The following is a 24,983-nucleotide window of genomic DNA, read 5'->3' on the forward strand; positions in this document are numbered from 1 at the left end:
AATTAAATTAGTATTGTTCTGGTTCAACTGCAGGCTATGAATAAACACACTGTGGCGTAGTGAATAGCTTGCCTGTATGATTCCTCTCAGTCAACACGGCCCTGTGTTTAATTATTCTCTCATCAGCAGTCACCACAGGGAGAGAGAGAGGATTTGAATCCATTTGGAGACAGGAGGGAGGTTCTTTGTTTACTCTTGTTGTTGTTTTTTTCTGTCTTTTGCAGCACAGCAGAGTTGGTTTAAGGGGGGTTTGTTTGCGGAGACAAAAGAGGTACAGCGGGACAGACTGGGGCCCACCCCGCCCCGTCTGTTTATGTCTTCCCCTGGCTTCACACAAACACACATACTGACACTTATTACGCTGCACAAACACATCCACAACTCACTCCAGCATACTTTTCTCCCTCAGAAGGCGGATTGTTGAGACTCCCATCCTCCCCTCCCCTCCCCTCCCTCCTCAGGGATCCTCTATGAACAAAGGGAGGCATGCCTGCTTCTGCCTGGGATGTCGTCCCCAGGCGATCCCCCATCCTGGCTTTATTCAGCATAAATGAAGGACCAACAACGCCTCCCGCCTCCCCTCCTCCTCCTCCACTCCCTTTCTCTCTCTCTTTCTCTCTCCATGTGACTGTAGCATCCCTCTCACTCACTCATACATCCAAAGACATGCCCTCCTGCTATATAAGAGATGTGATAGAAACAAGCTCCGGGTGGTACAGTGTGCCAGAGAGACAGCTTGTGGGGGGGAGGGGGGGTGTATTCATGTGTAAGCATTGGTTAGGATGGTAAACCACTACTGGCAGCTTTTCCCTCAGGGCAGCTGGATATTGATGTGTGTGAAGAGGGGAGTGGAGGAATGAAGAAGAGAAGAAGATGGTGATGGTGGAGAGAGGAAACAGATGAATGGCGGGGGGGGGGGGGGCAAGCACAGCGGCAACACAGAAAACAATAAAGTTTATATGTAACTAACAGTCCAGATGCTTGAAATTACTTTGGCCAAATAAACAGTTTCTCAGCTTTTAAAGCGGGAAGATAAGAAACAGACCAGACAGACTTTCTGAGCTCAAAGTGCATCAGAGAAAAGATGAAATGTGAGAAAAATGCGAGGAAGAGAAGAAGATGGTAGATGAGCAGCTGAGTGGCTGGACAGATGAAAGAGTTTCGGAGGTGCAGAGAGGGATGGATGCGCCCGATGAGAGCTGGTGGTTAGAGAGGAAGAGATGTACAGACGACAGCAGAGAAAGACACTAATGGCTGTGTGGGCGTCCAGGCTGAGAAGGTCTTTATGGAGCCTCTCTTCCCGCCTCCACTACCCTTTACTCACATTCTACACATTAAGCGGACTTTTCTCGTTCAAAGAGGCTAAACTTCAATTCGTGTGTCACCAGCGTCACACACTCTCAGCTGAGAACAGAGGCTGAAACAACAGATTTTAGCTTTGTTTTTCCTGAAGATGTAGTTTAGCTAATACGCTAATTTGCTTTCTTTCTGCGCTGTTTAGCCTAGCGTAGCATAAAGACTGAAAGAAATAGAGATGTGAAATAAGTGACATAAATGATCTGTCAATAACAACAATTATAACAAACAATTACAGTTAGCTAAACATAAATCACATTTTCTGGGTTAAATAAACTGGACAATATTTTCAATTGTTCCTAAGAGAGTTCCATGATTAGTCTCAAAATAATGAAAAATATTTCTTGGCTTTCTTTCTGAGTGTAAGAAGAAATGATTAATATCCAGCTGTATGTCTGAACATACAACAATACTGTGCAAAGCTGGAGCCAGGACGCAGTTAGCCTAGCTACGTAGCCATAGCTAACTGCACTCATCTGTTGTCAGTAAAGAAACAGTGACAGCACACATCTTAAAATCTTTAAAACTTTTTCTTTGGGTTAAACTAACAAGATACAATTTGTTAATCAGTTAGCTTTAGAGGTGATTAGGTTATACTGTCATTTAGGTTAGAGCCTGGCTAGCACTTTCCTGCCTTTTAGTCTTTACTGCTAAGCTAGGCTAATCATGTCCTGAATATAGATGTGCATTTACTGCATGGACATGAGATTGCTTCCAATATTCTCATCTTACACATCCCAAAATATATTTATATATATATATAAAGGAAAAGGAAGGATGATTTAAAATTATGTGTTCAATATAAAAAATGTTTAGAAATCAAATAAAAGTGGGCAATATGAACTTAATGACTGAACTGAAATATTAGTGTTTAGTGGATTGCTATTGTGTGTGTGTGTGTGTGTGTGTGTGTGTGTGTGTGTGTGTGTGTGTGTGTGTGTGTGTGTGTGAGTGTGTGTGTGTGTGTGTGTGTGTGTGTGTGTGTGTGTGTGTGTGATGGTTGGCTGTGAATACATAGAAAAAAAACTCCCAGACATTTTCAATCATTGTTTTTTTAGATTGCAGTGTGTATATTGTTTAAAAGCAAAGTGAGAAATTGTTCCAGAGCTCATTTTGATTGACAGGAAATTATTAGGCAACTATTCTGATAATCAAATAATTGTTTTAGTAATTTTTCAAACAAAAATTGCCCAAAATTGGCTGGTTTCAGCTTCTTAAATGTGATGATTTAATGCTTTTCTTTGTCGTACATGATCATAAACTGAATATCTTTGTGTTTAGGACTGTAGGTCAGACAACACAAGACGTTTGAAGACATTACCTTTGACTCTGGGAAACTCTCAACATGTATTTTTCACAGTTTTGACATTAGGAATGAAGAAACTAATGATAATGAAGAAAGTTGCAGCTGTAAGCTATCCTTTATGTAATTTGCATTCCTTTTAACTGGTTCATGATTCCTCTTGACTCTCACACTGTTTACATGTGTTTAAACAGTTTTATTACGGGTTGCTGCAGGGCTAAACAAACCCAAACTGCCTGCTAGAGCCACATGTTGTTTTCTACTTTGCTGAAACACAGACTCACGTGATCCTATATGTTTTCCACATGGACGGTATTAGTCCAACTGGAGCTCTACTTTGATGTGTTCAGGGGCAGGCAACATGTCAGTCCGTATGAAATAAAGTGTATTAATACGCTTTTTTCTGTTTTTTTGCTCTTTTCCGTCTTCTCTCTCTCTCTTTCAGTGAAGGGGACTGGTGGGATGCTCGTTCGCTCACCACCGGTGGCAGCGGCTACATTCCCAGTAATTACGTGGCTCCGGTGGACTCCATCCAGGCTGAGGAGTGAGTAGTGTGTGTGTGTGTGAGAGTGTGTGTGAGAGTGTGTGTGTGTGTGTGTGAATGCTCCTCAGAGACCCAGGGCACACTGGCGCAGGGCACGTTGGTGTCTTTCATCTGGAATGTGCTCTGAAGTAGCTGCAGATTACTGGACACAGAAGCCGCAGACTGACAGCCGCACATGTGCAAAGTTAACCTTCTGAAGGAGGAAACTCAGGAGGAAAAGTCATCGTCATCCCACAGCTTCAGCAGTTTCCCCGCAGAGTAGACGTTTCTATTAGCCTGATAACATTTATGTGACACTATAAAGAGATGGGTTTGGAATTTAAAATGCCAGACTGTGGGTAAGAGGTAAATATAGGCCTATACTTGTTGCAGGCTTTTTTTTTTTTATTTCACAGTTCATTGAGTGCATAGATTTTTAGCATGGGTGGCCACAGTTAGAAAGATCCTCTAAACCGTTGAGTTTCACACATTTGACGAGTGGAACTGGGGGGAAGAAACAATACACACACACACACACACACACACACTCAGCAAGTGTATGAAGTTTTTTCATCATCTGCTGCTTAGATCTGAACTACCGCCGCCCCCGCCCAGACCCATTCATCAGAATAAGGTGTTTGAATAAAGATTCAGTCAGTTCCCAGCGAGGTTGCATCTCATTATGAGTCGACTGGAGCATGCTGGGATTAAAAACAGAGAGGAGGTGTGGGTTCAGCTCCAGTTATCAGCACAGATACCTCGGTCAAAGACTGTGAAACACACGTCGGTGTTGTATCGCTCACATTTCCTGTGTGTTTTTTCCTCTTCAGTGTGCAGTTAAGGTCAATGTGACAGGCAAAGGTTAAACTTTCAGGGTTTATTTTAAAAAGTTTTACTTCAGTTTACTGTTGATTATTGTTTTTTTTCGTTTTTTTTTTTCCTCCAATGTCAGTAAGAATATCTCTTCTTCTTCTTCATCATTATTGGAGATTTCTCTTTCCTCTGCTATGAATTAAGTTGTTTTTTAGTTTTTTTTAATTCAAGTTATAGACCGTGACTAAACAATTATTTATGCACAGGTCTGAAGGGAAGAAGGCAGCAGGCCATGACTGTTACAGTCTGTATGACAGGCTAGCTGCTGGGTTAGAGTAAATATACAAACCAAAACCTGGCTTAATTACTACAGTGCTTCAATGCTGCAGCACATTCATTATAAAGCAAACAGCTGTAAATCTAAAACTAAATACAGTTACAGTTGTCACAGTTACTATCTCTAAAGTCACTACATTTTTGTAGTAGTAGTACATTTTGTATCATTCATGTGTTTTAGGGTCACTCAGAGCAACACAGCCTTTTATTCTGTGTCCAGAGTTGATGTTAAAGGACCAGTTCACAGGTTTTCAAGTCTGTCTTAAAACAACAGTCAGGAGGTCAAATGAGCATGAAGTGTGTTTCTTGCTGTAATCATTCCTCCTGTTCATACTGACCATTAGAAGATCCCTTCATAATAAACTTACAATGGAAGTGATGGAGGACTAAATCCACAGTCCTCCTTCTGTGTAAACATGTATTTAAAAGTTGATCTGAAGCTAATATGAAGCTTCAGCGTCCAAATGAGTCAAATGAAGTCTTCTATGTTTCAACGTTACAGTGTTTTTAGTAGCAAAGTAACTAACTCACACTGATGAAGCTCAATAGAAGCTGATCATCTACTTTTAAATGACTGTGTGGACACACTTGATTTTGGCCTCCATCACTTTATATTGAAAGCACATTTGAAGGAGATCTTTTAATAGTCAGTATGAACAGGAGGAATGATTACAGAGAGGAAAACCTCTTTCATCCTGGTCTACTAAGTCTGCTGTTGGAGTTAACACACCGTCTCCTCTGCTTGCAGCTGGTACTTTGGTAAACTGGGCCGTAAGGATGCAGAGAGGCAGCTGCTGTCCACTGGCAACCCTCGGGGCACTTACCTCATCCGGGAGAGTGAAACCACAAAGGGTAAAAACCACAGACACACTGTGTGTGTGTGTGTGTGTGTGTGTGTGTGTGTGTGTGTGTGTGTGTGTGTGTGTGTGTGTGTGTGTGTGTGTGTGTGTGTGTGTGTGTGTGTGTGTGTGTGTGTATGTGTGTCAGATGTACTACAAGCAGGGAGAGTCCATTCACATCAGCCTGATGGTGTAATTGTAAGTAGGACCTTTGGAGGTTTTCTGAGCTCTGATATTTCCCTCATGGCTTTATCTGAACTGCAGCAGTGTGTCAGCTCCGGCTGGATATAGAACCTCAATACTGTTTACATGAAGACTGAATTGTTTCCTAAAGTGAGCACTGGATTATTGTTATGATTATTAGTCTTATTCTCCATTATGATATCAAATGTCTCCTAATTTAAATAATCATTTTGTTTAGATTTATACTGTTGTGTGTTTGTTTGTTTGTTTTTTTGTTTGTTTGTTTGTTTGGGGGGGGGGGGGTTGTCCATAAGTTTTGAATGTTTAATTAATCCAACTCAAACCCTCATCTCTCCCTGCAGGTGCCTTCTCCTTGTCCATAAGGGACTGGGACGATGTGAAAGGCGATCACGTCAAACATTATAAGATCCGCAAGCTGGATAGTGGGGGCTACTACATCACCACCAGAGCTCAGTTTGACACACTGCAGCAGCTGGTTCAGCACTACTCAGGTATAAAAGCTTCACAGTGACATTTACACTGCTTTTGTGTGTGTTCCTCGGTTAGGTTATTAGGTATCTTTTTATTTTAGGTCATCTGTTTGAGATTAAGGCTTATTGAGATTAATTTAAGGATGTATTCTGGTTCATCTTTGAATCTATTTTGGTTCAATTTAAAGCATATTTTAGTACATGTTAGGATGTATTTTGGTACATTTTGGGTAATTTTCAGGATTGTAGCTGAAGAAAATGGCCTTGAATACAGACAGGAGTACTTGTAAACATATGCTGCATTCCAGCTGTACTCGGAAGTCGGAATATCCGAGTTGCCAGTCAGGAATTTCAACCGGAATCGGATTTCTGACGCGTTAAGGTCGGGAGAGCCTCACCAGCCCCGACCTCAAAATCCAAGATGACTGTCACACCTGTCAAAAGTGTGAAAGTTGTACTAATATCCTGTTTATAAGCACCTCTTAAGTCTTATTTGTGTCTCATTAAATCAGTCATACACACAGTACTGTCCAACTTCTATCTGTGGACATGTTGCTGCACTCTGATGCAGATTGGATACATTTGCTCCCTTATTGTACATACATGTATCTATTTAAATGCAGCACAACTGATCAGTGAACAGTTAAAATCATGTGGTAGTGAGAGTGGAAGCTGCCTTCTTGAGCACAGGGAGCTAGGGTGTCAGAGTTTCACTTTGCATCACTGTGAGCTCATCCAGATGTGTGAGCTGTCAGGAGATGACCCCAGCATCTGTGCCGCTGACACACATATTTGATTATCAGATTTACAGGACGAGACAGCGATAATTGGTTTAGTCTTAGTCATTCTTTCTCTCTCTCTGCATCTCTTCAGTTTTTTTTATTCTCCATCTTTGAGTAATGATGATGTGTGTTTGAGTCTGTGATCTCATCTGTTTTCTTGCGTCTGTTCTGTTTTATAACTCTGGTTCATTGACTCCTTCTCTCTCTCTTTCTCTCTCTCTCTCTCTCTCTCTCTCTCTCTCTCTCTCTCTCTCTCTTAAAAGGATATTTTTCCTGTCGTGCTCCAGTTGGCACATTGACATATTGACGTTTAAGCCCTAAAATCAACACCATGGATTTAACTATATGTGTTTGTGTCATGGCACATTAACCGTCCCTCTACGTTTTATCACCATTCTAGATGACGTACGGAGCCGACAGCACACCTTCACAAATAACCTTGACTGTTTTCAGTGCTCTTGCTTTTTTTATTGCTTTCTGCTTTCTTCTATTTTTCATCTTTTTTTTTAAATGAGGAAGAAAACAGCACCTGGCCTTGAGAATCAGCAAGGCTGCACATCTGAATGCCAGTCATATTTAAAGATAGGCTATGTAACTTTTAGAAGAACAGTTGAAGTTGAATTCATTCATTTCTGGTATGAACAGTAGCTTACATGTTTGAGTTAAATATTATTTAACTGACATCACTGTGTCAGTTTATGACTCTTCTCTATATGTTCTACTATTATGTATGGAAGCCTTTTTCTGCCAATCAAAGAAAATAATGAGTTATTAAGTTGTTAAAACTTAGTTAACTAACTTAAATGAAACCTGAGTCAAACCTGTGACTTAATACCATACCATCACACGTTTGAATTACCATCTAATAAATCTACCTGATGTTAGATCAATAATGTAAAATATCATGAAATAGTGATTAAAAATGACTTACAAGACAAAATGATTAGCTAGTAAGTAATAAACATTCTAATCAGAATTCTAGTGAAATGGTGATTAAAAATGATGACTTATCAACACAAAATGAAGAGATATTAAGTAATAAAATAACAATCACAATTATAAATAGCAACTTAAAAATAAATGTCAACATCTGACTTACTCACTAAATCATAATTTTGAGTATTTTTGAGATTCTTAACATTTCATTTGTTCCTGGTGGATATGGCCTTCCTTAGGTACACTATATGTAAGCATTACACAAACACTATTACTAAAGTAAAACAATAAGTAAACACACTTCCTCATTCGTAGACATTTCTGTTGTTTCTTGCTTCTGCTCAGTTTCAGAATGCTCAATGATGATGTCTTTAAAGCAAGCTGAGTAAAAAAGAATCTTTGGAAATTAGATGCACCATCATCCTGACATTGCTTCTTGTGGACACAGTGGCTGCTGCTCAGCAAAAGTCCAGCTTTACAGCATCTCTCAGTGTATTCAGACAATATAGGATTTGCTCTGTAAAAATATAAACAATCCCAGTGATAATTCAAGCAGTGTATATGTGTATGTGTTGCTTTCAACTCATTCATTCATTTACTCTAGGTCAGATGAGTGCCACTTTTTAAACTGACACTAGGGGGAGCTAAGGTTGGAAATGTATACTGGTCAAGTTGAGTTATTGATTACAGAACTGTCACTAATCACTGTATTATAGAATGATCAATATGAAGAAACCAAAACAGAGAGTCAGACAAAATCTAGTTTAAGAGGTTGAATGAATTGATCTGCCATAGACTTTATCACAATGCAAAGATCGATCACTGACACTCTTTAATATGAAATTAGCCGTCATGTGAGAGTAATAGTTCCAACTTATTAACTCTGATCAAAGCTTTATAAATCAAAATTCCTCATTTTAAGCTGCCACATCTTTCTAAGAAGCGTTGTCTTTGTTTTGAAGCTTGCTGTGTAGATACAGTCCACATATTGATATGTTTTATGACAGCCAGCAGAGTGAACAGAGGGGCTCTATCGATGGCTAAGTGGAGCAGCTGAGGCAGCAGGCAAGCAGCCCAGATGGGCTTTGATGGCAGAGTTGCAGGTTGAGCACTCCCATGGGTGACACACCAGGCCCTTTATCTCGTCTTTACTGCCCCATGCAATCAACCTGGAGTCTTATCACTGGCGGCAGAGAGGGAGGGGGGGGGGGTCACTTTTTCCCTTTAGCATTAGGATGTGCACAGGGGTGGTGGTGGTGGTGGGGTTTTTTTCCCCCTAGATATCAGCTTGGAGGTATCAACGGAAACTCTGCCCTAATCCACTGGTTTAATCAATGACATGGCAAACACGAGAGCTTCCTCCTGAATAAAAGCTAAAGATGTTTGATTTCATGACACAGACAACACGGTGTCGTCAACTAAAGCGACGGCGAGCAGAGCCGATCGAAATGGAAGCAGCTGGAGTACCACTCAGCTGCCTAAACAAGCATGAGGACACAGACTGTTAATGCTTCTCATGGCGCATAAAACCCCTGTCTTTATGTTTAACCACAACTGTGTCCACGTACATTTCCCAGAAGAGTGACGGACGGCCCGAGCTATCTCTTTACATAATTTACCATCATTATCGTAAAGCAGAGGCGGGTTGTAGATGCCATTAGCCAAAGTGAGCTATAACATATAAAGCCTACACTTCTTCTGTGACCTGCACTCGTACTTTCAGAGGCATGAGTTACTTACTGTAGGACTGTTTCACCACAGCAAGAATACTTCAACCTATAGTGGAGAAGACAATCCACTTACTCTGTCATAGCCACAATGCAGTTTGTACATCTCACCTAATCTCCTCATTAAAAGCCAACACAATGTACAGTATTACCTTCAGACATCAGACTAAGTCAGGATTCCTTAACTTTCTTTTGCATATAGTACAGTAGTGTGTGGGCATAACAACATGAGATGACTCACGCACTGTAAAACAAATTTACCTAAGGGTGCAATAAATGATCTGAATCTGAATCTGATGTGTCCTGTAGGGTTAGGATGAGTCTACAAAGCTGCAGCTAGACTCTTCTCTCCAAAAACACTGCATCCTACAATTTCTATAAAGTACCTATATAGTGGCTCCATGCCTATACAGCCAGCATGTCCATGTGGGCCTCACACGGTTAAAGCCCACATGGGCTGACTGTATGAGCCCCATAAGGGATGTAAGTGGGCTAAGCGGGCATGGGCATAAACAGGGCAAACTGTATGGGCCCCATATTATTTCAGAAACATGGGCCCCACATGTGAAGCCAATGTGGGCTGGCTAAATGGACCCCATTTAAGGTCCATTCTGATCCCACTTAGGGCCTACATTTGGGGCCTACATGGGCCTTGTGTAACTCACCCAGTTGGGCCCCACCTGAAACCCAGTCAGAACCCACTTGAATCCCATATGGGCAAACACAGGTAGGGCCATCATGGAAACTGCAGACAAACCCACTTGGGACCCATATTTGCAGCCCAAATGTGGGCCCTTATGGGACTTATTTTTTGCAGACTTGACAAAGCTCTATCAGAGCTTTCAAAGAACTGTTTTCATTGGCTGAGTAGTACTCCACATGATGAGAAAGCTGATGTAGATGTAGAATTAGAGGGGGGGGGGGTTCCCCTTTAAGGTGTTAGGACTGTGAAAGCACCTCTGCCTCACTGGCTGCTGAACCTTGTCTACCTGCAAGCAGCACTCTGGTTGATGTGATGATCAGTAAGGATCAGGGAGAGCACATTAGACTGATTACTGCTGGATCCTCTGACCTAGAAGCAGCCTGCCTGCCATCAGGAAGTGGAAAGAAAAGAATTGATTTCCAGCTGTGATGTTTACTCTGTTCTGTGTTGTCCTACATGTTGTGTTGCTTTGAGAATCTTCTGCTTTCCTCTGTCTCTCTCTCTCTCTCTCTTGCCGGATGCTTTGCTAACTCTCTGTACATCTCTCTTTTTTTGCTCTTATTTGTGCCTCGCTGTGCGCCATGTGCAGACCGAGCCGCGGGGCTCTGCTGTCGCTTAGTGGTTCCTTGCCACAAAGGGATGCCCCGCCTCGCAGACTTGTCTGTCAAAACCAAAGACGTGTGGGAGATCCCGCGGGAGTCGCTGCAGCTCATCAAGCGTCTTGGGAACGGGCAGTTTGGGGAGGTCTGGATGGGTACGGATCCAGTCGACTCTGGAAGAAGAGGCCACATGGAAGGGGCCACACTGAGACAGCAGAGACACCACACCAGCTCCAAAACATGAGATAATAATCCGACCTGGGAAGGGATCAAATGAGGGAAATGGGGCAGGAAATTTTGATAATTCTCAGTTTGGGGATGTTGCCAGGGAAATACTCCTGGTTTCATGACCCCCTCCTTCAAAAAATCATGTGGAAAAACATCCAGGGTGTCAGGAGACTCTGCTCTCACAGTCTAAAGATGGCTTCCTTCCATGTCCCTCATTGCATGTGCCTCTCCCCGTAGTTAACCCTATGTGCCTTGCCTTCCCTCCCCTGTAGAGAGTGCGGATGGTTTGTGCTTTCATTTAACGGGCGTGTGTGTGAACTACATCCCTGACACTATGGGCTTGAGTCATGATGCGTGGGAGATCAGCAGAGACGCACTTGAGTTGGAATTAAAGCTTGGGACGGGATGTTTTGCTGATGTGTTTTACGGTAAGGAGCCCTCAATGCTGACCACAGCCAGTCAAAGTACTTGAAACAGTATTTATGTAATGCCTTCATGGCGTTCTCTCATTGGCTAACAGTGACAGTGACAGAGACACAACACATAATGAACCACATGACTTAACAACATCCCACATTAACAGACAGACAAATGTTATTTTACAGGCTTCGTAGCCAGTTAGCTTGTCTGCTGTAGCACTTTCAACAGCTTAAAAACTTTATGGGAAAATTGTAACATTTGCAGTGTAGTTGCTTAATGAAGCTACAGTTACCATAGTTACACATGGTTTTATATTGTGTCTCTATGTACTTACTATCTCTGCTGTCATTCATGTACATACACCGTCCCAGCTGAAGGCCTTTTTCTGCTTTTCAGTAGTTATAAAAAGTATTTTACACATCTTATTTTTGTGACGGTGATTTCAGTTAGACTTTAAATTTAGGAATCTGGAATAAAAACTTAAAATAATAGCCAAAAAAATGAATGTTTAATAATCTCTTAACCTTTACTGTTCATATACTGACTGATAGTTAGTCTCAGTCATTAATAAATACTTGATTAATCATTAATGAAGCTGTCAGATAGCAAACAGAGTGTATTCTATTTATTAATGAAAAAAAGAGATTCACAATCACTATTTTATGATTCAGGAGAACATTTTATATTATATAAATATATATTAATATGAAGAATACAACATGTTTTTTTTTTATAAACACAGGTCAAATGTGTACATTCACATATATAAAAAAGTGTATCTGCTGCAGAAAAATTAAAATACAAATGTGTTTTATTCCCATTTTTGTATGCTGTGGGTCACATTGGGAAAAGTCTGGCTAAAATTACAGCATTCAATTCAATTTTTTTTTTAAAAGAGTCAAATTTGACCCTGAACAGTATGTAACAGTTAAATAATTTAGCAATTTATTTTTTAATTTATATTTATCTTTTAGTGCATTATTAATAAATTTATATTTTGGCCATTTTGTTACAACATGAGGGTGTTCATTCTGATCATATTCCAGCTGGACAGATACTGGGGATAGGGCTTCTCCCAGATGACACCCAGCATCTGGGATCCTATTCCATCTCCACCCAGCAGGTGACCATCACCCGCTTGTCCCAACTTCCAAAAATGCATGCACAGCTGCATCACTGAAGAAGCTTACTCTGATTTATGAGCTAACTCTTAACCCCCACCCTCCAAACCCAACAAACACATGCAGACCAAGTGTTAGCTGATGGGCTCTGTCGTCCCTTTGGGTCACTACTAATATTCCTGCATCCATTACTGTGACAGAATGAGATAAATGGAGCACTTCTTTATTGGAGTGATTACAGTGATCCATATCTTATTATGCGTGCTCTGACACTGTAGCTTGAAGCAGTGCACATTGGTGGTGTAGCCGTGCTGTGTAACAGTAACTGGCGTGCAACCAGTGAAAAGCTTACAGGCTTGCTTTTGTTAATCATCCTACAAAAGGATTATCTGCTCCCGTGTCGGAGTATTGTGGTTCTCAAAGCCCTGCTGGATCCCTTTCCTGGCTTTTAAAAGCCATTTCAAATCAAGGTCCAGTCTAAATCTCATACCCATTTAATTATCCTTCAGCACAACCTCTGTGTATGAAAATTAGAGCTGATTCTCATACCGTCTCCTGATCTCATTCTGTGTTGCATGTTTACCTCATTGTCATTTCAAAGTAAGACTTGTGCCCTTGTTTTTGAGTGCGGTTGCCCCTTACCTGCCAATCATCTCTTCAGGTTAGACAGTGGGGTTGTCAAGTCTGGCTTTGAACTGATGTCATTAGAATACGACTTAGTGTTCCGACTGTACTGATGCTGCTGTGTTTGTGCGTTTGCCAGGAACGTGGAACGGCACCACTAAGGTGGCGGTAAAGACTCTGAAGCCTGGCACCATGTCCCCTGAGTCCTTCCTGGAGGAGGCTCAGATCATGAAGAAACTCCGCCATGACAAGCTGGTGCAGCTCTACGCCGTGGTGTCTGAGGAGCCCATTTACATCGTCACAGAGTACATGGGCCAAGGTAGATGAACACACACACACACACTCTCACACACACACACAGTCATACACATATATGAACACCCTGCTCATTAACAGGCATCCGTGCAGCTCTTTGCAGGTGCATTCAGACCCCTTGTGTTTTGGCACTTTTTGTCATACAGTTGCAAATATTTAATTTTATAATACTAGGAGGTTGCTGCATTATACAAATGTAAATTATACATGTGTGTGTTGCACTAAGCACCACTATACCGCTGTCACACATAAGCCATCAGTAAGTTTATTGGGTTAATTTAGCAGTCTGTAATGATTTAGTACCGTGAATGACAACGTGAATGCTAATGCCAGTTTGCTAACACTAGCATGCTAGCTCTAGCTCGCTAACTCCAGCTTGCTAACTAGCTAATTGTCATTTCCGGTAAGAGCCCAACGGCAACATTTGATTTGAGACACCATTAAGCTGTCGAAATGTGCACACTACACACGTAAATACACAGTGTACTAATAGAAATTTACTAACAGAAGTAGGTGATTTGAAACATAGCATAAGATCCAATCCCAGGTAATCATGTCTTTAAAATCCCACCTGGTTGGGCCTAGTTGGTTTTAGAGGAAAACTTGTGGAAAGTAAATGGAAAGGGTTCATCTTCTCAGGAGCTTTAATGTGCTCAATACATTAAGTATAGTTGGAAGGTCGGTAGGAAGTGGGAAAGGTCAGCGGAACTCCAAAATCATTTTGAGTCTTCCTCTGGAGATCCAAAGCAAATGTAGGTGTTGAAATATATTGTTGTGGCTCAATAGAAGTAACTGACTGACCAGTGCACACCACAAGCTCTTCCGTTTTATGCCACACGAGTCAAATTTGAATCAACTGCAAAGGTGTAAACACACAGCCCTGTTCTCTATGTGTGCCTGTTGATGTCTGTTGTGTTTACATGTATATAACACCGTTCACAAGTCAGACTAACAGTAACTGTGTTTTCTATGGTAAAGCGTTTGTTTCAAAGAGACTGAAGATGATTAATGCCTCCAAAACAATCCTCCAAAAAAAAAAAGAAACTCTGGAATTTTAGAAACCCCACAAGAAAGAGCTGTAGATGCACATTAAACACCAGAGAACACAAGAATGGAAACTTTGATGTGCATCGCTTTGTCTGTTGCATGCAGAGGATGCCACATCTAGGTCAGCCCACTGTGTCAGATAGAAGAATGTGTTTTCAAAAAAGACGAACCAGGGTGAAATATCGCCGATGTCAAAGTGTTTTGTGGTGATCATCAAGTTTTCCATCCTGTTTATCCTGTAAATGTCATTATTGTTGATGATACCAAGTAGAACTGAGAAGACAAATTACAATCCTCACGACTCCCAAAACATTCAGCTGTCAGCTCATTGTGTGTGTGGTTTGTAATGAATGAAACACAAACAGTTCCTGTAGAGGCTGGCAGCAGGAGGGTACCACTGATTCACTAATGGATGTAGGATGTACAGTTAGTGTCTTTGTTGATTGTATGTTTAGATGGACTCATATCTGTTTATGTCTACTGTAGGAAGCCTGCTGGACTTCTTGAAGGATGGAGAAGGTCGGGGGCTGAAGCTGCCTAACCTGGTGGACATGGCTGCACAGGTATACCTAGATCAAAACAGGTGCTATCCAGCCAGCATGTCCATGTGGGCCCAGGAAGAGTTATATTTGAGCTGCAAATATGGGTCCCAAGTGGGTTTGTCTGGAGTTGCCATGGTGGCCCCACCTGTGTTCAAGTGGGTTCTGACTATACGGGGTCTAAGTGGGATCATAATGGACCTTAAATGGGGCCCATTTAGCCATCCCTCATGGGCTCCACCTGTGGGGCACATATTCCTGAAACAATATGGGGCCCATACAGTTTGCCCTGTTAATGCCCATGCCCGCTTAGCCCACTTACATCCCTTATGGGGCTCATACAGTCAGCCCATATGGGCTTCACATGTGGGGTCCATGTTACTGAAACCATGTGGGAGCTGCAAAATGTGCCCAGTTAAAGCCCGTCCCCACTCAGTACCCACGTAGCCCACATTTAACCCATGTGGGGCCCACATGGACATGCTGGCTGGGTGTTTACTTCATGTTTTATTTGTACACCTGAGTTTTCATTTACTTTTCAGATACTTTTGAAACTATTTAATACTTAAAACTTCGCTGATACAGTCAATTCTCAGAGAACACATCTTTTTATAAACCAGTTTATATTAGAAAAAGATCTTTATTTCTAATTTCCCCTGTTTTAAAACTATATTTCACTGTTTTTCAGTTATAAAATAACCCTTTCTGATCCGTCATACTCATTTTCATTCCCAAAATATTTCATCCTTATATGTCATCCTTTATATTAATTTTTTTATTTGCTGTTAAGCTTCAGTTCATGAAACTCAACACATCCTGCTCCAAAGTTTCACATTAAAATCCCTCCAGTGGCTCAGTGAGTGTAATCGTCTGACAGGCTTTTCATTTGAAAAACGGAAGAAAAATGTAATGCAGCTGCTAGCTCACTGGCAGACATCGAATTTTTTTTAAAGTGAAAGCTAAACACTCCTAACTCTGACACAATCATTTATTTCAACATTTAAAGAGTGATGTTCTAAGAGATTCTTTCTTCAGCATACAATCCACCAGTCATCTGACTGATGTTTATATTAACTAGGACAGATGTTTTAAATGAGGACAATCAACCTGAAGGACATAGAAATAGAGTCTCCAGAGAGGACAATCCAGACAAGGCTTTTAATGTGAATAATATTAAAGGATTCAAGGAAAGGACACATGCTTTTTTGTCAGTGCAATGAATTCTTACTTTGTTATGTCTCCACCTGCTGCCATCAATGACTATTTAAAATATACAGTAGAAACCACATTTAATGTATTTTAAAAAGTATTTAAAACATATTTGTAGCAAATAAGACACACACACATTAACATCCACCCACCACTCACACGCATCCATACGCACTGAGGTACACTAGGTGATAACAGTTGATAACAGCATAAAAAAGGACAAACAACATGTACAGAATGTTCAGTGTGTGCAAAGCTGCATTAAGTCCTTTGTTTGGTTATGTGGGGAGGGTGGGGAGGGTGGGGAGGGTGGGAGGGGCGGTGGCTTGGAGGTGTTTATCAGCCTTATGGCCTCAGGGTAAAAACTGTCCTTGAGCCTTGAGGTCCTGCATTTCAAACAGCAGGAGTGTGAAGGGGTGGTGCAGGGGGTGGGTGGGGTACTTGAGAGGGGTCTCTGTGCTGTCAGATATCCTGCAGAGATGGGAGATGGGCCGCTCCATTGATGTGCTGTGCTGACTCCATCACTCTCTGCCGTACCGTATCGGTATACCTGATCACATCATGCAGGAAGTGATACGTTTTTCTGACAGGTAGCTTAACAGAAATTGCAAAAAAAAGCTGAAAGTAGAAGAAGAGATTGTGGAGAAAAAAGTGCGAGAATGAAAAGTGTCTTTATTTTTAGAGTTTACACTATATGAGCTCAGATGGAAGAACATCACACATCACAGTCACAGTATTCAGCAGAAACAAGGGTGAGATACCAATAATGATGATAATAATACTAATTATAATACTAACTCTATTTATATAGCACTTTTCAAAACATTTAGTGTTTTCAATTAAATTACATAAAACATAGAAAGAGTGAAATGTATACTACTTCTGACATGGAAATAGAGAGAAAATATAGAATTTAAAAAACATTTTAAAAGGAGGGTATAGATGGGATGGGGATGAGGAATACATTCAGTAAAAACTATAGAAGGATTTTGTTTAAAAGTGAGTCTTAAAAAGTTATTTAAAAGATGAAACTGATTCTGCTTGCTTCAGATAGTCAGGCAGTGAGATCCACAATAAGGTGTCTGAACTGAAAAGGTTACAGGCTCATAGGGCACCAGTATATCCATCATGTAGCTCTGGGCCTGGCATTGTAGGACCTTTATAGGGTAGGGTTAGGGTTTTAAAATCAATTGTAAAACTCACACCTCCAACCGATGGAGGGAAGCGAGGAGTGGTGAAACATGATCTCAGAGACAGGGAATCGTCTTCTGTTCTCAGCCCTGAACACAGAGATGATGATTGTTTCTGTCACTGTGCTGTTTTGCAGGTAGCGGCAGGCATGGCCTACATCGAGAGGATGAACTACATCCACAGAGACCTGCGCTCAGCCAACATCCTGGTCGGAGACAACATGGTGTGTAAGATCGCCGACTTCGGCCTGGCCAGGCTCATCGAAGACAACGAATACACAGCTCGGCAAGGTGGGGCATCCCATCCCTCTCTTCTCTCTCCTCTCCTCTCCTCTCCTCTCCTCTCCTCTCCTCTCCTCTCCTCTCCTCTCCTCTCCTCTCCCACAAACACAGACACACAGTATTAATTGCATGTACTTAATGCTCCCACTCTCACTCTCACACTCACACACACACACACACACACACACACACACACACACACACAGAGTCATAGTGTATGGCTGCATTAGGTCATAGAGGGAATTTTCCCAGCAAGCCACGTCATTTGCAACACGCCTACATATCAAAATGTTGAGCAAGTAGTTAGCAGTGAAGCCACAATCAGAATCAGCTCCAAGTGTTTGCTCAGTGCAGCCACACTCCCCGACCGGCCCCACAGAGAAGCACGGAGAGAAAACTGAAAGATTGTTTATGACATTTACAGCACAGGAGGGACTGAGACTCACACTCTGATCGCTGAAGCTCATCACAGTATTTTGGAACATTTGTCGGTCAGCTGATTGAAGAAAGGTTCATTCTTGACTGTGAAAATGGTAGTTTGACAAAGAACTCTCAACTCAAGGTCCACTTACTAGACTACTTTTGGGGCTTTCAGCTACATCACAGAGCCTTCATCAGCAGATTGGGTTGGTCCAGTTGTCCTCATGTAACAAGCTACTTAAGTCTCTTTTAAGTGCTATATGTAGACACATTATGACAACTGGATTATGAGTGGAAATTCTGATGCTGATGAAGGCCATGATATGCAGCTGAGAGTTCTGGAGGAAATCTATTAAGTGGATCTTGAGTTCCGATTTTTTTTTTGTCAAACAGATTTGGCATTTCAATCATTCATTCATTCATTCGTTTGATATCAAAACGTATTCATATATTGTATGTTTTTCACCAAAGTTTAGCCTGTTTCAAACTGGTTCATATCACTAACCAGTGTGTGTCTACACCCTGCTCTCTGTAAATGTGTCAGTCATCTCCCTGTTGGTTCGTTTGAGCTCATGACTGCTGTTCCTGTTAATACAGTTTATGATTTCTCAGCAGTGCCGTCATCATTCTTTTTTCTCCCTGTGACATATTAAATAGTTGTGCAGCACATGTTTTTCTAGCTCTGCTCGTTGTTTCACTTTGCTTTTAAAAGTCATATCAAAGCGCTGACTATTAGACGTCTTTTAAGCTGCCAGATGTTGTAAATTAGCATTCAGCCTAACATAACCCCGCTTTGTAAAAGCGTTTGTAGGTGTGATTAACCTGCTGAACCCTGATTTTCCCCCCTTCAATTTTCCACTAAATAGGCCTAAAATACTCTGTGAAAAGAGCTTGTCCTCACTTCTTTGGGTTCTGGGAGAGAATAGATGTTGAGCAGAATGAGAATGAGCTATTACTAATGCAAAACACACTTCTATCCCAGCACATAAAAGCACATTAAAAGTTGACACAAAGTTAGGGAACAGATTACAAAATGAACAGTCAAAATTGAAGCAGCAGTTAATAAATCCTGACTTTTAGTTTCTAGTATGAGTAAAGCACCAAAATGCTAAATCCTACATTTCCCATAATGCCATTAAATAGCATTTTCTCCTTCAAACTCCACACTCACAGCTGCTAACACAGACTTTCCAAGCATCCCAAACTAAGACAACCTTGATGACATCATCAGGGTTACTTTCTCAGACATTATAAAACTCTTGTTGGAGACTCTGCTTAGAAAATGGAAAGCATGCAGTGAAAGAAACATTTCCTCAATGAGAAATGACAAAGCTTGTAACAAATCACAAAGCACTCCTTTAACAATGACAGCACACTTTCCCAGAGTAGACACAGATGCACAGATAGATAAACACACCAAGTGCTTACAGTGTCAAATATCAGCAATTAGTCAGATCCACCCCTGCAGAATAAAAAACATAACTGTCTGCTTTATGATGAACATAACTGATCCAAGAAATGAGTCTATAAACATTTCACACTGCAGGAGTTTAATGGATTTATACTGATGATTGGTTTGGTACAAGCAGTATGTAACATTTAATAAATCATTTATACACACTGTAAGATATATAAAAACATTGTGTATTTAATGTACAGTATTTGTAAAAAATTCAAACTTCTTATATGAAGATATATTTTATAATACTATGTTTTACTATATTGTCATTTAATATGTGTTTATAATCCAGCATCCACTCATGACCTACAGGAGGAGTTATAGGGTAGTTGATACATTAATAAACACTTAAGTGTGCTTATTATAGTATGTTATAAAGTACTTATTAACTGTTTATATACTGTTAGTAAATGCTACATTGGAGACTCAGCATTTCCATTAAAGATCCCATCCAGATGTTTTAAGATGTGTATCGCTGCTCTGTTTTGAATAATCATTTGTATCTCATATGGTTTTTCATTGTGTTGAAATTGTTAGTAATTCTTAAAATGACATGCGGTTGTGTTAACAATAATAATGGATGGATGGATGGATGGGTGGGTGGGTCGGTGGATGGATGGATGGATGGATGGATGGATGGATGGATGGATGGATGGATGGATGGATAGATAGATAGATAGATAGATAGATAGATAGATAGATAGATAGATAGATAGATAGATAGATAGATAGATAGATAGATAGATAGATAGATAGATAGATAGATAGATAGATAGATAGACCAGCTCGAGCAGAACACAGCAGCTCTTTACCAAACCATAGTTTCACAGAGTAAAGAGGAGACAGCGTGGTACAATAGATCACCAGTTAATCATCATCTCGTCCCACTACAGGCGCAAAGTTCCCCATCAAGTGGACCGCCCCGGAGGCTGCGCTGTACGGGAAGTTCACCATCAAGTCGGACGTGTGGTCGTTTGGCATCCTGCTCACGGAGCTGGTCACCAAGGGTCGGGTGCCTTACCCAGGTGAGGAGGGCGAAGGGTTAAACCAGGCTTTCGCCTCGAGGACGGGCTCGGGACGCGTCGATGAAGCGGCTCGATAAGCAGAGAGAGTTGTTACCAAAGCACACGTAGCTTTGTCTATGACAACCGGCGGCCCCTCCTGCTGTTTATGGGAGTAAAAGCTTCTTTAATGCTTGGGTAACCTTCGATTCCCTGCCAGAGTGTGAGATAACCTTTAATTACTGCAGCTCGCCTGTGGGACAACTTGGAAACAAAAACAAAAAATAAGAGAAGAGGGGGAGGCCAAACAGAGCTCCGTGCAGGGAGGGGGGAACATATGTTTGTCCAGATGGGTGTAGTGGGCCGCCTGTGCCTGAGGGAGAAGGTGAGGAGGGTTAGAACGTAATGAGCTAGGGGAGCAGCATCATGCTAACAGATGTGTAAGCAGCTTTCTAAAGCCATCACTGGGTTTGTGTGTTTTTGACAAAGCAGACAGAAGAGAGAACCCCTCTTTTAAAATCTCAGCTACTCAATTAAAAAGCTTTAGCAGATTTAGATGGATAGCGGCGGGATTTTAAAGCCCCGCTGTCTGTTTGCGTTGAAGGTCACCACGGCGAAATCAAAGCGCTCCGTCTACTCTGAGCTGTCGTATTGATCCGTTTAAGAGACACCCCCCCCCCCCCCTCCGACGCTCTTACCAATTCTATTTGTGTTTGATTTTTCAGGCATGAACAACCGCGAGGTGCTGGAGCAGGTGGAGCGAGGCTACAGGATGCCGTGCCCCCAGGACTGCCCCATCTCCACGCACGAGCTCATGCTGCAGTGCTGGAAGAAAGACGCAGAGGAGCGGCCCACGTTCGAGTACCTGCAGGCCTTCTTGGAGGACTACTTCACAGCCACCGAGCCTCAGTACCAGCCTGGGGACAACCTCTAAACTACCCCCCCCCCCTTCCCTCCTTCCAGACCCTCCCCTCTCTGTGAGGGCGGGGGTCGGCTTGGCTGGTACGGGACTGGCCGAAACAGTGCTGTTGAAAAAGAAATTAAAAAAGAAAAACTCTGGAGCCTTCCCAGCCAGGTTTTTATTTTAGGGATGTGTACAGCTTCCTCGGCTCAACCTGAGCATTTCAATTCCACCAACCAACCAACCAATTCCCCCCCCCCCCCGCCTCCCAAAAAAACATGGCCCTCAGTCTCCAGCACGCCCCCTGGTGTCTGAACTTTGCAAATGCAACAATTGGGGAAGTTTATACGGAGGGAGGAGGACTGGAGGGAGTCAATGCAATGAAATGCCTGTATTCAATGTAAATAAGAAAGGCTTGTTTTAGTTTGTTTGTTTGCTTCTGTTTCAGATTTTATTTTCTCCTGCACAAAAATAATAATAATAATGATAAAGACGACAGAGGCGAAAGGAAGAGAACCATTTCACAGACGGGCACCTGACGTGTACGTTTGATTTTTCTAGAAATCCGATTGGAAGCCTCAGTATATATTTTTTTTTTTCCATTTTCCATCTTGTATAAAAAAAATCACCCCCAACCTGATTGCTTTATTCTTGACTCCTCAGTTGATAGTATTGCAGAGGCTTCTTCAGACGTGCATGACACAGTCCTCCATCATCAGCCTCCTGTTCTTTTTCTCAGAGCGCTAGCTGTTAGCCCGCGACATTCTTTTACAAACGATATACGTCACATTTTGTAAATTACAGTCGAGCGCGAACGGATTTTGAACATATCCCTCCTCGCTTTAAAGATTTTCAGAAAAATGTGGGTGGAAATGTTTCTGTCTTTCTACCGAGAGAGTTTTGTTTTGTTTTTGTTTTGCCGGAACAAAGACGGGAGGAGTTAATTTAAGAAGAGAGTATGTATGTTTTTATCTGAGCTTGTTCCTTCCAAAGGCTCTTCAGCGTCATCATCTTGTTTTTGGGGGAAGTTCAGCGTCCACAGTGACATTTTCTTCCTCTCCTGCACATCCTGCGCCTAAGCCTGCAGGCCGCCGACCTGCAAGCTCAACCCAGACCAACCTCACCTCTTGAGTTATCTCTTATTTTATGTTTTACTGACAAGCTCGTATTCTATCAGTATTTGTTTTTATTTAACCCTGTCAAAGTGCTCCTTTAAGAGTCAGCCATACTGTATGTTCAGAGTCCAGTTCATGCCCCAGTCCACTCCATGATGAAGTGAAACCTGTCTGCATGAGCTGAACTGAACGTGAATTAAAGCGGGCCCTGCAGCGGAGGAGCACACTGACCCCTCTGAGATCCGGTCTTAACTCAAATGGTTTCATGGCTCATGGAAACCCTGCATTTTTTTTTCAGTTGTACAGCTAAATGGTTTTTAAGTGTCGCTAACTTCCCTCCTTTATATCTTTCATTTCCATTTTTTAACATAAGTTGTTTTGTTAATTCAGTGATTTGGTCGTTTGAATTTCAGAAAAGAACAATAAACATTTTACACTCTTTCCAAGACACTTCTTTTCTACATCCTGTGTTGTGTTTGTGTGTTTGAAGATGTGTTGGTGTTTGGGTGTGTGCATTTCTTTAAGATGCCTTACAAGACACAAATAAAAGAAGAAAATAATTAATAAGAAGAAAAGAATTAGACTAACTTTTAAGTGCTTCACTCAGCTATAATTAGTTCAGTATTAGCATATTTTATCAATTATTTCCTCCATTCATGGCCTAATGCAATTTTTCTAACACATTCACATCCGTGCAATGCATAGTTTAGAGTTACATCATAGTTTAAATGGAGTTGTAAATGTTTTTCATCCACAAAGAAACTTCCAAAAAAATGAACTATCTGTATAACTGCATCAATTTCTGCTAATAATAAATACATTTTAAGGTATCGATGGAAATAAATGAATACCAAATAGTTTGGAAACGTCTCCTGTCAAACGATACCTGCAATCCATCCTTTTTGCACCCAGAGCTAGAAAATATGACTATTTGTATAGACTTGCTCACAGCCAATCAACAGCAAGTGTTCTTCTATTTAATGCAACATGTGATTGGTCCACTGCCACAGCAGCTACAACCTGTCTGTAGTGGCATAATGCTTTTTAAACTATGATAAGACACCTTCTAGACATGTGGACTTGTCATAGCACTGAAAGCACAGATATTACTAATAATATGAACTCTGTTCCAGTAAGCCAGCACGCACAATACCACAACCCTGGAACTGGATCACCAGTTATTACTGTTGTTATTAATTACACCTGTGCTCTCCCTGCTATCACATCACACATGCCTCTTTGCCAACAAGCCAGGCAGGTAACCGGCATGTCCTGCAGTCCTAAGTGTCTTAAACAGTCAGGAGGTGTGAAGTGTGTGCTACAGGTGCGCCTGTGGAGAAACGGAGAACAGGTGCCAAGTAGACATAGTTGTGCACACTGTGGTATTAATAAATCCTGGATCAGTGCACAAAGGAGGAGCAGGCCCATTTTTTTTATATTTGTACTTGTTTGTGCAGTACAGCCTCTACTGTATTTCTTCTCAGTTAGGAATGAACATTTCTATAAATACTGCAGATCTTGACTCCTCTGATGCAGACTAATGCAAGGAATTCATTCAAAAGACCCTGTTTACAATCCAAATATCAAATATAAGAAACAATAACCAGCAAATATATAAAGGATAACAGATAAGCAATAAGGAATATAAAATGTAAGCAATAAAACATTATATAAGGCAATAAAAGCAATATATGCACATAAAAGTTCAAGTTTAATTAAAATCCCTTCACACTGTCAGCTATAAGAGATTTAAAATGATTAAAAGGGAATAGCTCGTCTAATTTTACTATCCTCCGCAAGTTGTTCCACCTGTGTGTTGCATAATATTTAAAAGCCAATTTCCCAATCTCAGTGCTAACATGTTGATTCTCAAGGACCAAACAGTCTTGGGACCTAGCGCAGTGTGAAATTGAACAAAAATGAATAAGACATGTCAGGTAACCAGGAAGTTTTCCAAAGGAGAGTTTGTATAGAAATAAAACGCAGAGCTGTTCTCTTCTCCCTGCCAACTACTGACACCCAATTTTTTTCAGTTTCCAGTTTTATTTTTCCCCAGACAGACAAACAAAGTCAAAACATTGCAGCTTAGTTACAGAGAGAATGTTAGAGATGCATAAACAACTTTTTTTTTATACAAAAATGGATCCCCTGGTGATGTAGTGAACAAGAATCTTCTTGAATTCTTCTAAGCCTTTTCATTTTGCCATGTTTCTACTTTTCTGAATGTCAGAGAGCAGTGATCCAGCTGGTTAACCCATGTAAATGTAGCAGTTGAGCAGTGCCACTACAAACTAACAGAGAAAACAGCACCTACTGTACAGTATTAGCATCAGTATTGGACAGTTTGAATCTCACAGAGTGGTAACTACTGCCTCACTGCTCTCTGTGGGTTCAAACCTTTACGCTTGTCTCAGGCCCAATCAGTGATGTCACAGTCAGTGTTTTGTGTTGAACATCTGTTGAGAAACAGTGACATCACAAATTGGCTTGGAACTAGAAATTCAAAGATCTTCTCTGCAGA

The 24,983-nt window shown here is 41.3% G+C and overlaps 1 protein-coding gene across 3 annotated transcripts in view; it reads left to right on the plus strand.

Annotated features, from left to right (window-relative positions):
* Positions 1–22,903, plus strand: part of fynb (FYN proto-oncogene, Src family tyrosine kinase b) — a 78,044-nt gene extending 55,141 nt beyond the window's left edge. The window contains exons 5-14 of one of the 3 annotated variants that reach the window (XM_062436681.1): positions 3,105–3,203; positions 5,080–5,183; positions 5,716–5,865; positions 10,582–10,746; positions 11,092–11,247; positions 13,124–13,303; positions 14,833–14,909; positions 17,422–17,575; positions 20,339–20,470; positions 21,172–22,903. In XM_062436681.1, the coding sequence (XP_062292665.1) occupies positions 3,105–3,203; positions 5,080–5,183; positions 5,716–5,865; positions 10,582–10,746; positions 11,092–11,247; positions 13,124–13,303; positions 14,833–14,909; positions 17,422–17,575; positions 20,339–20,470; positions 21,172–21,380 (1,426 nt within the window). In that variant the 3' untranslated portion in view covers positions 21,381–22,903. The remainder of the gene's footprint in view (positions 1–3,104; positions 3,204–5,079; positions 5,184–5,715; positions 5,866–10,581; positions 10,747–11,091; positions 11,248–13,123; positions 13,304–14,832; positions 14,910–17,421; positions 17,576–20,338; positions 20,471–21,171) is intronic. The other 2 variants (XM_062436679.1, XM_062436680.1) reach the window with 2 other exon arrangements.
* The last annotated feature ends 2,080 nt before the right edge of the window (positions 22,904–24,983 follow it).

Source organism: Scomber scombrus, chromosome 17 (assembly GCF_963691925.1).
Source record: "Scomber scombrus chromosome 17, fScoSco1.1, whole genome shotgun sequence".
Classification (NCBI taxonomy): domain Eukaryota; kingdom Metazoa; phylum Chordata; class Actinopteri; order Scombriformes; family Scombridae; genus Scomber; species Scomber scombrus.